At 35.4% G+C, this 13,642-nt stretch overlaps 1 protein-coding gene across 7 annotated transcripts in view; it reads right to left on the bottom strand.

Moving 5' to 3' along the window:
* Positions 1–13,642, bottom strand: part of CPEB3 (cytoplasmic polyadenylation element binding protein 3) — a 172,405-nt gene that overhangs the window by 80,012 nt on the left and 78,751 nt on the right. For 4 of the 7 annotated variants that reach the window (XM_012723761.1, XM_012723762.1, XM_012723760.1 and 1 more), the window contains exon 5: positions 2,550–2,573. The exons of the other annotated variants lie outside the window; for them this stretch is intronic. In XM_012723761.1, coding sequence (XP_012579215.1) covers positions 2,550–2,573 — 24 coding nt within the window. The remainder of the gene's footprint in view (positions 1–2,549; positions 2,574–13,642) is intronic. 7 annotated transcript variants of the gene reach the window in all.

Genomic DNA, 13,642 nt, shown 5'->3' with positions numbered 1-13,642 from the left:
TAAAGTATTTGTTAAAGTTGCATGTAATACATAGAACGTAGTTATGCTAAATCTTCGAGCAAAATAATGTACATTAGCAAGTTTGCTCATTAAACTTTTTTGAGAAAGTCTAAATTTGGTCTGTAGGAAAGGAATTAATATAATCTTGACTACAAAAATAAATGAGCATGAGAATCCTGCCAGTTAACATTGGCTAGATGATTAGATCTCATGGAGGAAGAATGGATATGAAGAACACCTGCTCCAACCCATAAGGCTATGTCATCTGCACATGCCTTTTGCAGTTTTGGGAATAGAAGACTAAATGAAGGAATAAAAAAAAATGTTTCTGTCTATTCTGTTTTCATTGTAAAGTCTACATTCAGTCTTTTAGCAATAGCCCCTACACACACACACACACACACACACACACACCTGTCATTATCTTCTTTATTTATAATTATCAAACTGTTGATTCACAGAGAACAGGGTACACGTCATTGTGGGCAATGTGTAGCTTAGTACCTGATGCAAACATGATGATGGTTTCTGAAAACAACTGAGTGAAATATTGCAAATAGATATGAGGAAGATAACATGGAAAAAGGAAGAGTATTTTTCTCTTCAGGAGAGTAGAAACTACAAGTTATTTTATATTCTTATTGACTAGTATTTATCAGTAAGTTGTGATTTATAAAAAATACAATAATTATAAAAATATAATGCTAAACTTTGACATGTATCATGTGGTAAGTTACTTCAAAACAATCCTTTTAAATGCAGATTAATAAGCACTAACTAAATATAGGGCACAGTGTTAGGTGCAAGAGATCACTTCATCAAAGAACTTCTCACCATTAAAGAACCAGGGCATTCTAGGAAGAATGTAATGCAGTAGATGCAGAAGAAAACACTGCCTGATTTCTGGAAGGAGTAAAGCTTGAGTTAGGCTTAAATGTGTGAAAAAAGGGGAGGCTTTAGATAAGCAAATGAGAGAAGAGTGGACTGTGCTTTATACAAAGGCCAGACAGTGGGAAAGCACATGTGTTAGATAGAAGGTGAAGTAGGCAAAATGGAGAGGCCAGATGTGAATCTTGAGTTCACAAAGTGGTTACTGAGAAACATGGAGCAACAGAAATGGAATGAGAGATGATGACTGTGAAAGCAGAAGGAAAAAAAGTTTATACGATTTGATGGCTGATCAGCATGTAAGAGGAGGAAAGGCTAGCCTGTCCTGTCTACCCTCCAGATGGTGTCTATTTTCCATATCAATTGGTCCATTCCCTATCCCTTCCTCAAACTAGTCATTTTCCTAGCAACATGAAAAAAAATATATGGTACAAAGTGATTTCTATTAATATTTTCTACACTTTGAAAATTTTAAATTAAAAAATGAGAAAGTCTTAAAATGTTAAATAATGCTCAAGAAGTAATCAACTACACATATATTTTTTCTTCATCATTCTATGAAAATAAATCTATATGATCCCACCATGAAAGAAGATTTGTACCTTAACTCAAATGCATATTAGACTCTGCTAATATTCATTCAACAAGTAAGATACTTATGGATTTAATATAATTATCTTTTTAAGACTAAGCTGTAAAGTCAAAGACAGTAAACTGTAAACACGAACAGTATATATCACCCAATAAGCAGTACAGAGAGTATAGTTCTGGTCTTTAAGACAGCAAATAAACTGCTTATGTTCTCCCAGTTTCTGCAAATGAACACTAAAGCAACATACAATTGTACAATACTTTTCAGTCTACATGGATAGCTTTTCCTTTCCATATTCATACTCAATTTCATAAGCACTCTGAAGTTGGACAAGATTGTTCAACTCATAATGTAGAGATGAAGATTTCAGACATAAATGATGAGTAATGATTACAACCTGAGTCTTTGACCCTACATCTTAAGTTTATTGTACTTCATAAAATCATTTGAACAATGCACAGATATGGAATGTCTTAGAAAGGCATTGTATATTTTGTTTGGATATGACCAAGACAGAATAGGCTTATTCAAGTTGTGAGTCCCTTTTTTAAAAAGAGAAAAACAAAAAAGATAAATATCCTGGAAAAGGGTCCATGAAAGTAAAGGTCTCTGAAACTAAAGTTTCAGTTAACTTCAAGGCAAATCTGCTTCCAGATGTAATACCAAAAATAAATAAATAAATAAATAAATTCACTATTCAACCTTCTAAGATCAAGAATTGCCCTCCTTGAACTAACTCGTACTTTCTAAGTATGATGAAAAGAATACAGTGGACACACACACAAATATACACACAACAGCTATTCCTTCAAGATTATTCACAGTATTATACAACAAAAAGTGCCAAGTAAAAATAGTTCTGCCATGTCTTTACTAGGATTAAACGAACAAATTACCAAGTAACAGAAAAGTAATTATAGTGAAAGTGATAAAAGTATTTCACTAAAATAACTAATCTAGAACAGCATTCTATACAACAATCATTATTTCAGACACAGGTATAAACACTCCCACACTCATATTTATTCACAATTTTGCAAGCAAAAAATCTCATTAAAAATTTTTTTACCTCGTCTCCGCCCATAGCTCCTGGCTGCATGTAAACACAGAAGAAAACCATGGGTATCTGTATCAAAATGGTGAATTTAGAAATAAAAAAAAAATATTCACACAATCCTTTTCTAATTATTCTCAGAATTAATCTGGAGCTACTGTTCAACTTGACTGTAGACAAATTATACATGTATGTGTGTATATATAAATAGCAGAAAATCCTTTCTGAAGCACAAGTTAAATTCTATCTTAAGTAGAAATTACACTGGATGTGGTCAGCCACTGGAAAAGACAGATGGCTGCTTGAGCTTTTATAAGTCTTATAAGGATTTATACTATAGCACTTTATGTCAGGTATAGGAAAAAGTTCTTCTAATTTTTTTTCTGCTGTTAATTTTTGTGTATATTTTATGTTGTCATTAGATGCCATTTTAAAGGAAAAAAGCATTCATTCTGAATACTTAAAAGCCATAGCACTTTATGGTCACTTTGAATTTCTTTTGTCCCCATAAACAAAGTTCCCTGAAAATTTATAGAAATATTACACATAGGGCCCTCCTGGTAGTGCAATGGGTTAAAGCACAGCATTATGAAGCTAGCTGAAGCCGCTTCAACATGAAATGAGTTGGATCCCCGGCCAGGGATGTGACTCACATGGTACAGCAGACCGCTCCTGTCTTGCACGCTGCTCCCCTCAGCAGTATATTTCAGTTGATCTTGCTGTTCTGCTTCCCCACTCTGTCTCTGGTGAAATCTCTCACACACACACCCCACACACCTTTGGCCTGTACCCCAGTTCTATATGCATAAATAAATAAATCTCAAAAAAATTACATACAATTAATTCCTGCTATACAAAATGTGTGTCTGTAAATTTTTGGTAAAGCTTAGTTTCTCCATTTACTTTCCATATAATATGTCTGATGGAGGAAAAAATACTTTTAATAACTTAAAAATGAATTGAAAAGTAGAAAGGGATTTAGTTGCTAGGTATATTCAGGACTTGCTACAGAAAAAAGTGCTTTGAGGATTTTCTTCACCTTCAATATTCAAGGGCTATGGAATGCATTGTTACAATGTTTAGTAAAGCTACACAATGGCAGTTACATATATAACTAGGATATTATACATATACACAGTTATATATGTAACTAGGACATTATACATATACACAGTTATATATATATATAAAACTAGGCTATTATACACGGATATGTAACTAGGATATTATATGTATATACAGTTATATATGTAACTAGGATATTATACATATACACAGTTACATATATAATTAGGATATTATACATATACACAAATACATATATAACTAGGATATTATACATATACAAAGTTATATATATAACTAGGATATTCATCTAAAAAGATTTTTTTTAAAGGTTTGTTTATACATACAGAACTAGGGTAGAGGCCAGAAGTATATGGGACTGAGAGGATTCACTAGAGACAGAGTGGGGAGCAGAACAGGTAGATGTACTGAAATACATTGCTGAGAAGAGCAGCAGGCAGGTCAGGAAGGGTATGCTACACCATGTGGTTCACCTCCCTGGCCAGGGATTGAACTCATGCTGTACTGGTTGCAATAGCTTCACAACGCTGTGGTTTAACCTGTTGCATCACCACGGAGGGCCCTAAAATGTGGAAAGTTTCTCAAATTTGAAACTTTGGGTTCTATAAAAATAAATAAGAACTTCTACTTAATCCATTTTTTCAAAGCATGAATATTAGTTTAAGCCCCAAAAAACAAAGATAACTTGGGGTAAAGGTTGCATAAAATAAAGAAAACTATGAACCCCTGGGAAAATAACTCACTTTTTGGCTAGAAAACTGATGTATCAATTGGTCAATTACATCTTCAACTGCTTTCTACTCTCTTCAAGCATAATATTCATCGTTGACCTCCTCAGTTTCCTTCTAAACAAATACTAGAAGGGATTATTCAGTTCAAACTCCTTCTCCTAAACTCCTTTCATCACAGTAATTCTCAATGAAAAATATCTATTCTAACTTTATAGAGTAATGCTTACATCACTTACAAAGGGTATGCATTCTGAAAAAATTTAAGTAACTTTTATACATTTTTATTATTTGGATCATGGATACATTCCTTCACATGGAATGTATAAAATATGGTAGGCAATACTGAAAAAAAAGTTAAATAGGTTATGACATCCTATGTCTCTTCCTCCATTACCAATGATGCAATGCTGCCCAACACCATAATACAAAACTTCTATTTAGAGAGGAAATAACATATTCTGCATTGCAAAATTATTCATTTCTCTTCCAAGAAACACATTCCCATTCTTTCATTATTATCTGATTTTTGGTCAGATATGCATGAAAAAGAATTTGATTACAATAAGATAAATAAGAATGCTATCCACTCATGACTTTAACTCATAAATATGCATGTAATAGAGTACATAAAGCAAATCCTGACAGTCTGGGGGATGGGGGGAGAAACATCCTGAATCTTGGAAGAGGGAAGAGTTGCCAAAGATCTTGGCAATTCTAATCAAAACTTCCTTAAAATATTCATGATAGGTTTTTTTCCTTTTCCATTTCTATCAAAGATGTAAATTGATAAATGTCAGCTGGGAATTTATCATTATAGAAGAAGGATGGCATATGGAAAAGGCAGCCAATTTGAAGCAGTGACCTGAGATGCTTCTATTTGCTCTCATCACTCATTGAAGAATTTAATTATGTGCTACCTTGGTCTTAATTTCAGTATTATATGTATGATGCCTAAAATGATAATTATTATTATACTTACTATATCACAAGAACATCTAAAAATGCTACATGTATTAAATATTAGTATACCCCACAACTTCATCTCCTCCCCTACTCTGTAAGTATTCTTATTAGCCTCTTTTCACAGAGGAAGAAAATGTGACAGAGAAAAGTTAAGTATCTTGCCCCAAATCACATAGCTAGAAAGTGGTGGACTTGGAATATGGATCTAAGTAGTCTGCTTCCAGAGTCCATACTTTCAACCACCTCATGATATTTATGATATTGTTAAATTCCTGGAGGTCAAGGTCAGTATCTTCTGTTCCTTCTAATATACTAATGCACCTGGCAAAATGTTCTATGCCAACACAGTATTCAATACACATGCCTTGTTAACTGAGTATACAATAAAGGGAGGAAGAAATAACTTGCTCTAATGGGCCTTTACAATATAGGTCAACCCTGCTGGTAATTAAAATTTTGATCAAGTGTTCATATGACTGCCATTTGGAAACTGACTAATTAGAGCCAACTCTTCCCTTAGGGAGAGATAATGAAATGAACTCAGAGAGAAATTTGGGCACACAAAAGTTGTCCTTTCTCCTGAGAAGAAATATGACTTTTAAGCAAGAAAGAATATTGAATACATAAAACTTGAGTCAGTATAAAATTATTTCATAATAAAAAAATAATAAAAGGAGTAATATGGCAAATTCCACTTCCATACTATAGGTTAATATAGGTTTATATCATATATAAAAAGATGCAGTGGACTCTCAAAGAGTCTTATCAACTTCTCCATGAACTTAATTGTTGGATCAATCATTGTCAACATTAAAATAAAATCTTATCACTTCACATGTATCCAACAATTTTATAACTCAATTTTATATCTTATTTCCAGAAGCCTAACTGGTAGTTACCTATGGCTAAAGGTATTAATTGGAAAGGAGCCTGAGAGGAGTTGTTCTGAGGGGTATTGGTAATTTTTTAATTTTTAAAAAAGATTTATGTATTTATGCATACAAGAACTAGGATATAGGCTAGAGGGAGACACAGTGGGGAGCAGAACAGGCAGACTGATTGAAATACACTGCTAAGGGAAGCAGTGGGCAAGACAGGAGAGGTCTGCTGTGCCATGTGGGTCACCTCCCTGGCTAGGGATCAAACTTGTGCTGCAGTGACTGCAGATAGCTTCACAGTGCTGCACTTTAACCCCTTGCGTCACCAGGGAGGGCCCTAATATTTTAATCTTGATCTAGGTACTTATTATATGGTAGTGTTTAATCTGTAAATATATCAGGTTATATATTTATTATCTGTGAACTGCTTGGTGTACATATTATAGTTCAATATAAAATAAAATATTACAAATATTTTAGATGATTCTCTAGGCAAAGGTTATAAAATTAAGCAGAAAATCTAAAAAGTTGATAACATTTTTATTTTTTAAATTATAAACCTGAATATGGACTTATTTTCAATCTGTCAGAATAAATATTAAGACGTACTTACATTTTGTAGTGGGAAACACCACTGCAGTTAGTTCAAAATTGAGTTAGTTTACATGACCACTGACGGAAACATTGTGAAAGGCTCTAGTGTTAATGATATGGTGCTTTGTTAAGTATTTGAGACAATACTATAAAATAGATCATGTGCTACTCCTTATAAGCGGGACTATTTATTTTATTTTATTTAAAAATTTATTTTTGCATACAGAACTGGGGTACAGGCCAGAGGTGCAGAGGTAGTGAGAGGACACTCCAGAGACAGTGTGGGGAGCAGAACAGGGAGATCCACAAAGTACACCCCTGAGGGAAGCAGAGGCGAGATAGGGAAGGTCTGCCTTGCCATATGGGTCAGCTTCATGGCCAGGAATCAAACTCAATGCTGAATCAGCTGTGGCTAGCTTCATAGTGCTGCACTCTAATCTGCTGTGCCAGACAGGGTCCCATTCTTGATTTTAAATAGCTGCACTATTACACATGTGATTCCCAAGGGCAAGTTATGAGCAGAGTTTTTTAATCTAAAGTATGTCAACTACAAAGATCCATCCAAGTAGCTCTAGCAAAGTGACATCACATACAGATTCTACTAAGGTTGTTCAAAAGAAAAAACAACTACAACAAAAACAAGAACAAGAGGGAGAGGGGGAGATGTGGGTGTTGGTGGGGGAGAGGGCTGAGACAGGAATAAGAGAAGGGAGGGAGGTGGGGAGGACTTAGATATGGAGCTCTCCATTCTATTATGGATAAAAAGCCATTTTAGGAACTTAAAGAAGAATCCCGGGGATACTATACTGATGAAAAACAAATGAACAATATACAAAGCCCTTACTTTAGTACAATACTTTATTAAATTGAAAATAACTGTCAAGACTGTTAAAACTTGGGGGACAAGTTATATTTTCTTTGCAATCGAATCCATTTCTTAAAAACATCTTTCTAAAGTACTTTTAAAGCCACTTCAGTGTGCAAAGACAAATTCTATTTGAACATCTAATGTTTACTTTCAGCTTCCATCTAAGTATTAATGATGCAAAAAAATTGAGCTAAGATAGGTTAAGATTGAACAATTAGTATAAAAATGTCCCTCTTCCCCTAATTAGGCTACAAATCTCTGAAGAGCAGGGCTGATGGTGTTTGTCTATAAATGTTCCTCTTTTATATCTGTCTTTATAATATTAAGATAGTTGTAGCCCACTGATTCACTAGTTCCCAGTTCTGGCCAATTTTAATTTGAGAAGATCAATAAACAAAATGAATTCAGGTTATAATGATGTTTACAAGGATGAGACACATTTTTATCTGCTACCCTCAAAGTGCTGGGACATCTTAAAATTCCTTCTTCTTATTCCTATTTTATTTGTATCCATTTTTTTTTCCATAGAAAAATCTTTCCATTCCATGTGTAGGCCTAAAAAGTAAAACTAATAATGAGCGTAACGTTAGTGTTACTGACACAATTTATAAGGAAGGAATCCTGAGAAGTACAATAATTTAATCATTTAACATGCTCCAGGCACTATATGCTAAATGCTTACCATGTCTAATTCTTAAATTAACTATCACAGTATGTACCTCTCCAGATGGGCAAAATGAGGTCCAGAGGGGATGACTGGCTCAAGGTTATTTACCTATTAAATCAAAGAGCTGGAACTGAATTCAGACTTAGATTGGTTCTAATACATTTACTCCTTTTTTCTTTTAAGTTGAAGTAATATTTACCTTCAATAAATTTCATCCACTGTAAGTATGTGGTTTAATTTTGGTCGCTGACTATATATGTCACCATTACCATCATAATCAAGTATAGAACAGTCCATTCTCCCTAAAATATTTCCTTTGCCTTTCAGTTTTTGATCTTATCCCCCCAATCCATACCCCTTGCTTTTGTTCACCTTATCTACAATTTCATATTAACAGAATCAATTACTTTAACTTTACCTAGCATACTGTTTTTGAAATTAATCTATGGCTGGTATGAGTTAGTATTTTGTTTCGCTTTATAGATGAGTAGTATCCCAGTATCTGGGTATACCAATTACATAGCCATATATCACCATACATATATATCAATTATCCATTAACCAGTTGTCATAGTCTAAAATGTGCCCTCACTTCCTAAAATTCATAGATTAATACCCTATGCGAATATTCGAAGCTCAGGTCTTTGAAGAGGTTAATTAAGTTTACACGAGATCATAACTGTAGGGTCCTAATCCAAAGGACAGGTGTCCTTAGGAAAGGACAGCAGTGTGATTCACAGCAAACAGGCCATGCGTGAGAGATCACCAAAGAAAGACGCTACAGGAGAAACCAACCCTATCAGCACTTCTATCGTGGACTTGTAGCCTCAGAAATGTGAAAAAATAAGTTTCTGTTGCCTAGTTTGTAGTGGCAGCACTAGTACAGTAATCTAGCAGCTGAAAAGCCCTTACTCTTAACCACCAAAACTGAAGAGTCAGTATTTTAAGCCTATAAAGTCCTTGATTGAACCCAGCTATTCCCTTTAGAATTTTGATAAACTCATTATCCTCTAAATATTAGCTCTTAAGTAGCACCAACCAAGATTAATAAAAGGGAATTTCTCACCTAATTTTATTTTTGTTTTATTTTTTATTACTACAACAGCATTACTATTTTCTATTCATCATTACACTTAAAGTTGATATTTTATTAATTAAAATCAGTATTTTTAATAGATACTTTTAATGAATTGGTCAAAAAAATTTAATTGTCATCAATAACAGATGAACTATATCCTACATTTTAACAACTGAAATTTTATGCCATCCTACTTTATTACTTATATATCTTATAGACAATCTATAGATCTTGGGGCCTCCCTGGTGGCACAAGGGATTAAAGTGTAGCACTATGAAGCTATCCAAAGCCACTGCTGCACAAGTTTGATCCCCAGCCAGGGAGCTGACCCACAGGGCACAGCAGACCTCTCCTGATCCGTCCACTGCTCCCCTCAGCAGTGTATTTAAGCTAATCTGCCAGTTCTGTTTCCCACTCTGTCTTTGGTGAATCCTTTTACCCTCTGCACCTCTGGACTGTACTCCAGTCCTTGTATGCATAAATAATGAATCTTTAAAAAAAAAAAAAAAGAAAAATATAGATCTTTAATCAGTCTCCCAAACAAAACAGGAATTATTACTGTAACCTACATGAAGATGTCCTATTACAGGTTCCTCTAGAATACTTAATCAAGAGTGGCGGTAAAAAAAATTAGTTGGTTCACTTCTAGTTCGTTTTTTTCAAACTTTCTTCTAAGTAATAGAACCTCTTTCTACTCCAACAAATAAACCCCAATAAATATGAGATATTTACTCCCTGAACAAGGCTTGTCAGGTTGAAACAGCACAAAGATCCCAAATAATTAAACAGATCATCCAGAGAGAAGCATTCTATATAGAGAAGACTGTAGAGAGAGACAGGAGGGTGGGCAAACGGATGCTGATGTGCTCAGGAACCAAAGCACAATCAAAGGTCTGGCCTCTTGTACAGTGCTCCTCTTTCTCCTCCCTATAAACATGATTCTTCTCATGTGGGAGCACACGTTTCTCTATGGAACAAAGTTAGAGAGAGGACTCTGCAGTGAGAAGGAGCTGTTTAGTCCCCTCACCCCTATCCTAATGCCTCACAAACAACTTCCTCTTATGACCTGGACTTGGGAAAACCTGGTAGCAATAAAAGCAGACTAAGCCTTGGGGAGAAAGAAAGAATAAGAGGGAATGTCTGCCATAGTCCTAATACTATGTGAGTACTTCATGCTCAGATAAAAACAGATACTGGGCAGGGGTATTAAGGGAATGGCAGCACTGTATCTGTCAAGAGGTCAGTACTTTTAACTGTGGTGTTTTCCAAGTACTCATTTACTCCTCACAGCCAATTAAATTAGTCTCGGGCATGGGGCCAGTAAGTATTATGTACTTTGGTTCCCATTTTGACTCTGGTCAGAATCGAAAGTTACTGCTAACTCAAAAGGAAAAGAGTGCAGGGAAGCAAAGGAAAGGAAAAGGCGCTAGGTCTCATGACAGGAGCATTACATACTTAACTTTGCCATCTATGAAGAAGAGGTTAATATGTCCATTTAAAATAAAAAGCAGAGGGCCTCCATGGCGGCACAAGGGGCTAAAGCACAGCATTATGAAGCTCTCCACAGCCACTGCAGCACGAGTTTGATCCCTGGCCAGAGAGCTGACCCACATGGGGCAGCTCCCCTTAACAGTGCATTTCAGTAGATCTGCCTGTTCTACTCCCCAGCTCTGTTATGGTGAGTCCTTTTACCTTCCCCACACCTCTGGCCTACACCCCAGGTCTTGTATACATAAATAATAAATCTTTAAAAATAAATAAAATAAAAAGCACAGGTAACTTGCCTGAAGTTACATAGCAAAGAAGGGGTGGATCTAGGATTTAAACGATATTTGTCTAATACACCCTCAATGCATTATACAATATTAAGTTGAAAAAAAGAATTGTTAGTCAAAGAGCATTAAGCTGTATGTGTATGAAGAGGTAACAAAAAAAGAGATAGTTTCATCCTCTTAACTCTACTTAGAGATATTTGCATACTGAATTTTACTTTGTTTAAGTTCCAGAGTCCCAGTCTGCATATACTAAAGGCCTGAGTAGAAGTAGGGTTAAAATTCTGCCACTACAAGGGAGATTATATTCTGAAAATAAAAATGTCACTTTTGGAAGTATACTAATTCTTTATTACAGATAAAGCTTTACTTAGCTAAAGAACTAAATGAAATCTGATCTTTTTGGGAAAACCCAGAATTAGAAGCCCTATTGAATTAAGAGACTAACTAGTTGGCAGAAAAACCTATTTGCTGATTTTATAACAGCAGCAAGTTCCTTTAACTCTTTCTGGAAAATTAAGATACTGTCATATTTTAATAATATTTTAATAACACTGCCCTAAAGATGAAATGAAGGATCATCATTCTAAATTTTTCTTTCAAAGTAGTCCATTAGCATGGGCAAATGAGTCATGGAAGATATCATAAAACCTGCTAAAACTAGAAAAGCCTCTCAGTCTACACATTTATCCTAAAAAGTACATTTAAATTTCATATAAAATGCTATCACTTAGTCATGATTTATCTGGTTAAGAGAATAATCCTGGGACAAAATTGGTGTTCATGGTTTTGACTGTGTCCTGGAAAACAAGTGCAAACATTTCAAAAGCAGAGAGGTCTGAGAAAGCACTTTCTAAACTATTAATTGCTAGATACATATATCAACATATTACCATTTTCCAAAAGAAAGAATTAAAGCGAAATCTTTTGGAAGAAACTAAGGTAGTTTAGATATCCTCTGAGGCTGTTGCCCTGTGTGTTTCAGAGTCCTTGTGAGATGACTTTCCCTGTTCCAGTTTATCATACTGTATACACACACAGTAAGCCAGGTATCCCAGCTGAAACCACCAAGCAGCTATTAATTAAAAAGTAGTCTCTGGTTTCTTGAAACAGTGATATAAACTAGCTAATTAAAAATACGCCTGGCGAGGCCCTCCCTGGTGGCGCAGCGGGTTAAAGCACAGCACTGAGAATCTAAAGCCGCTTCCGCATGAGTTCGATTCCCGCCTGCCCCGGAGGTGACCACATGGCGTGGCAGGCCTCTCCTGACCCGCCCGCTGCTCCCCTCAGCAGTGTACTTCGTCGATCTGCCTGTTCTGCTCCCCACTCTGTCTCTGGTGAATCCTCTCACCCTCCGCATCTCTGGCCTGTACCCCAGTTCTGTATGTATAAATAAATAAATCTTTAAAAAAAAAAAAATACGCCTGGCGAGTTCTCTAAGTGGAAAGTCCAGGTTCTAAAGTGGAGAAAATAAATTGGGACATCTGCAAGGAAAACTTAGGTAACATTTCAGTTTCTGACAACATTCAAGGGCACCCAACTCCTGGCACTTTGGACATATTATTCATATATATAAGGATTTCTTCCAAAATGCAATAAAGTCAGTCAACACTCCTTCAGACTTCACTAATCTACAATGTTCAATATCAGGTTTGAAACCTGGCTATGCAGATCAGGTTTATTATTCTATTTTTAGGAAAAGAGACTCTATTAAGCAGTCTGATTATAAACAAGGTTACTAATAATAAAAAATTATTTTCCTGAAGACAATGAATTTGTGCTTGCATTAAAGTAGTGTAAAAATAACATACTCACTCTTAACAACTAAGTATTGAAAGCAAAGTTTATTACTCTTAACCTGGAGGCAAATGTTCTGCACGTGGCTTCATCTCTCACCCAAGGCAATTCACATAATCTCTTGAACCTCAACCTACCATCTATACAATGAGGTCAAAACAAAACAACAATACTCTTTGATCCCCCCACCACCACATTCATATACACATCCATTCAAAATAATTTAAGATTTGAGTACTTAAAAGTCAAAGACTGTAACATTCTCTCTAAATTACTATTTGTCATTTTTAATGAGCTATCATTTACAATTTGTACCAAAATTGTATATTTACTCTAAATCTGTTCAGATAGAAACAGCAACACTGGATCTTGTCTGCTCAAAGTTAGAAATATTCAAAGAAAATGGCTTAAATCTAAGAAGTCCCAAATAATTGTCTTTACTTACTCTGCTAAAACATCATTTATACCCACTCAAACTGAGCAGAAAAACAATGTACTCTTCAAATTCTGGAAAATTCCACTTGGCATTCCAGCAAAACTGGTTCTCTTCCCATTTCAGATAAAAGCATCATGTGGTAAGCTCCCTCTCTACCACTTCCTCTCAGCTGAGCCTCTCCCCAAGGAGTTTACTCCCAGCAGAGAATAAAATGGGCGGGGGCAGGGGTGGGGAGGGT

Source organism: Condylura cristata, unplaced genomic scaffold (genome assembly GCF_000260355.1).
Source record: "Condylura cristata isolate star-nosed mole 26May11 unplaced genomic scaffold, ConCri1.0 scaffold00011, whole genome shotgun sequence".
In the NCBI taxonomy this organism is placed as follows: Eukaryota; Metazoa; Chordata; class Mammalia; order Eulipotyphla; family Talpidae; genus Condylura; species Condylura cristata.
This window is presented reverse-complemented; position numbering and strand designations above follow the sequence as displayed.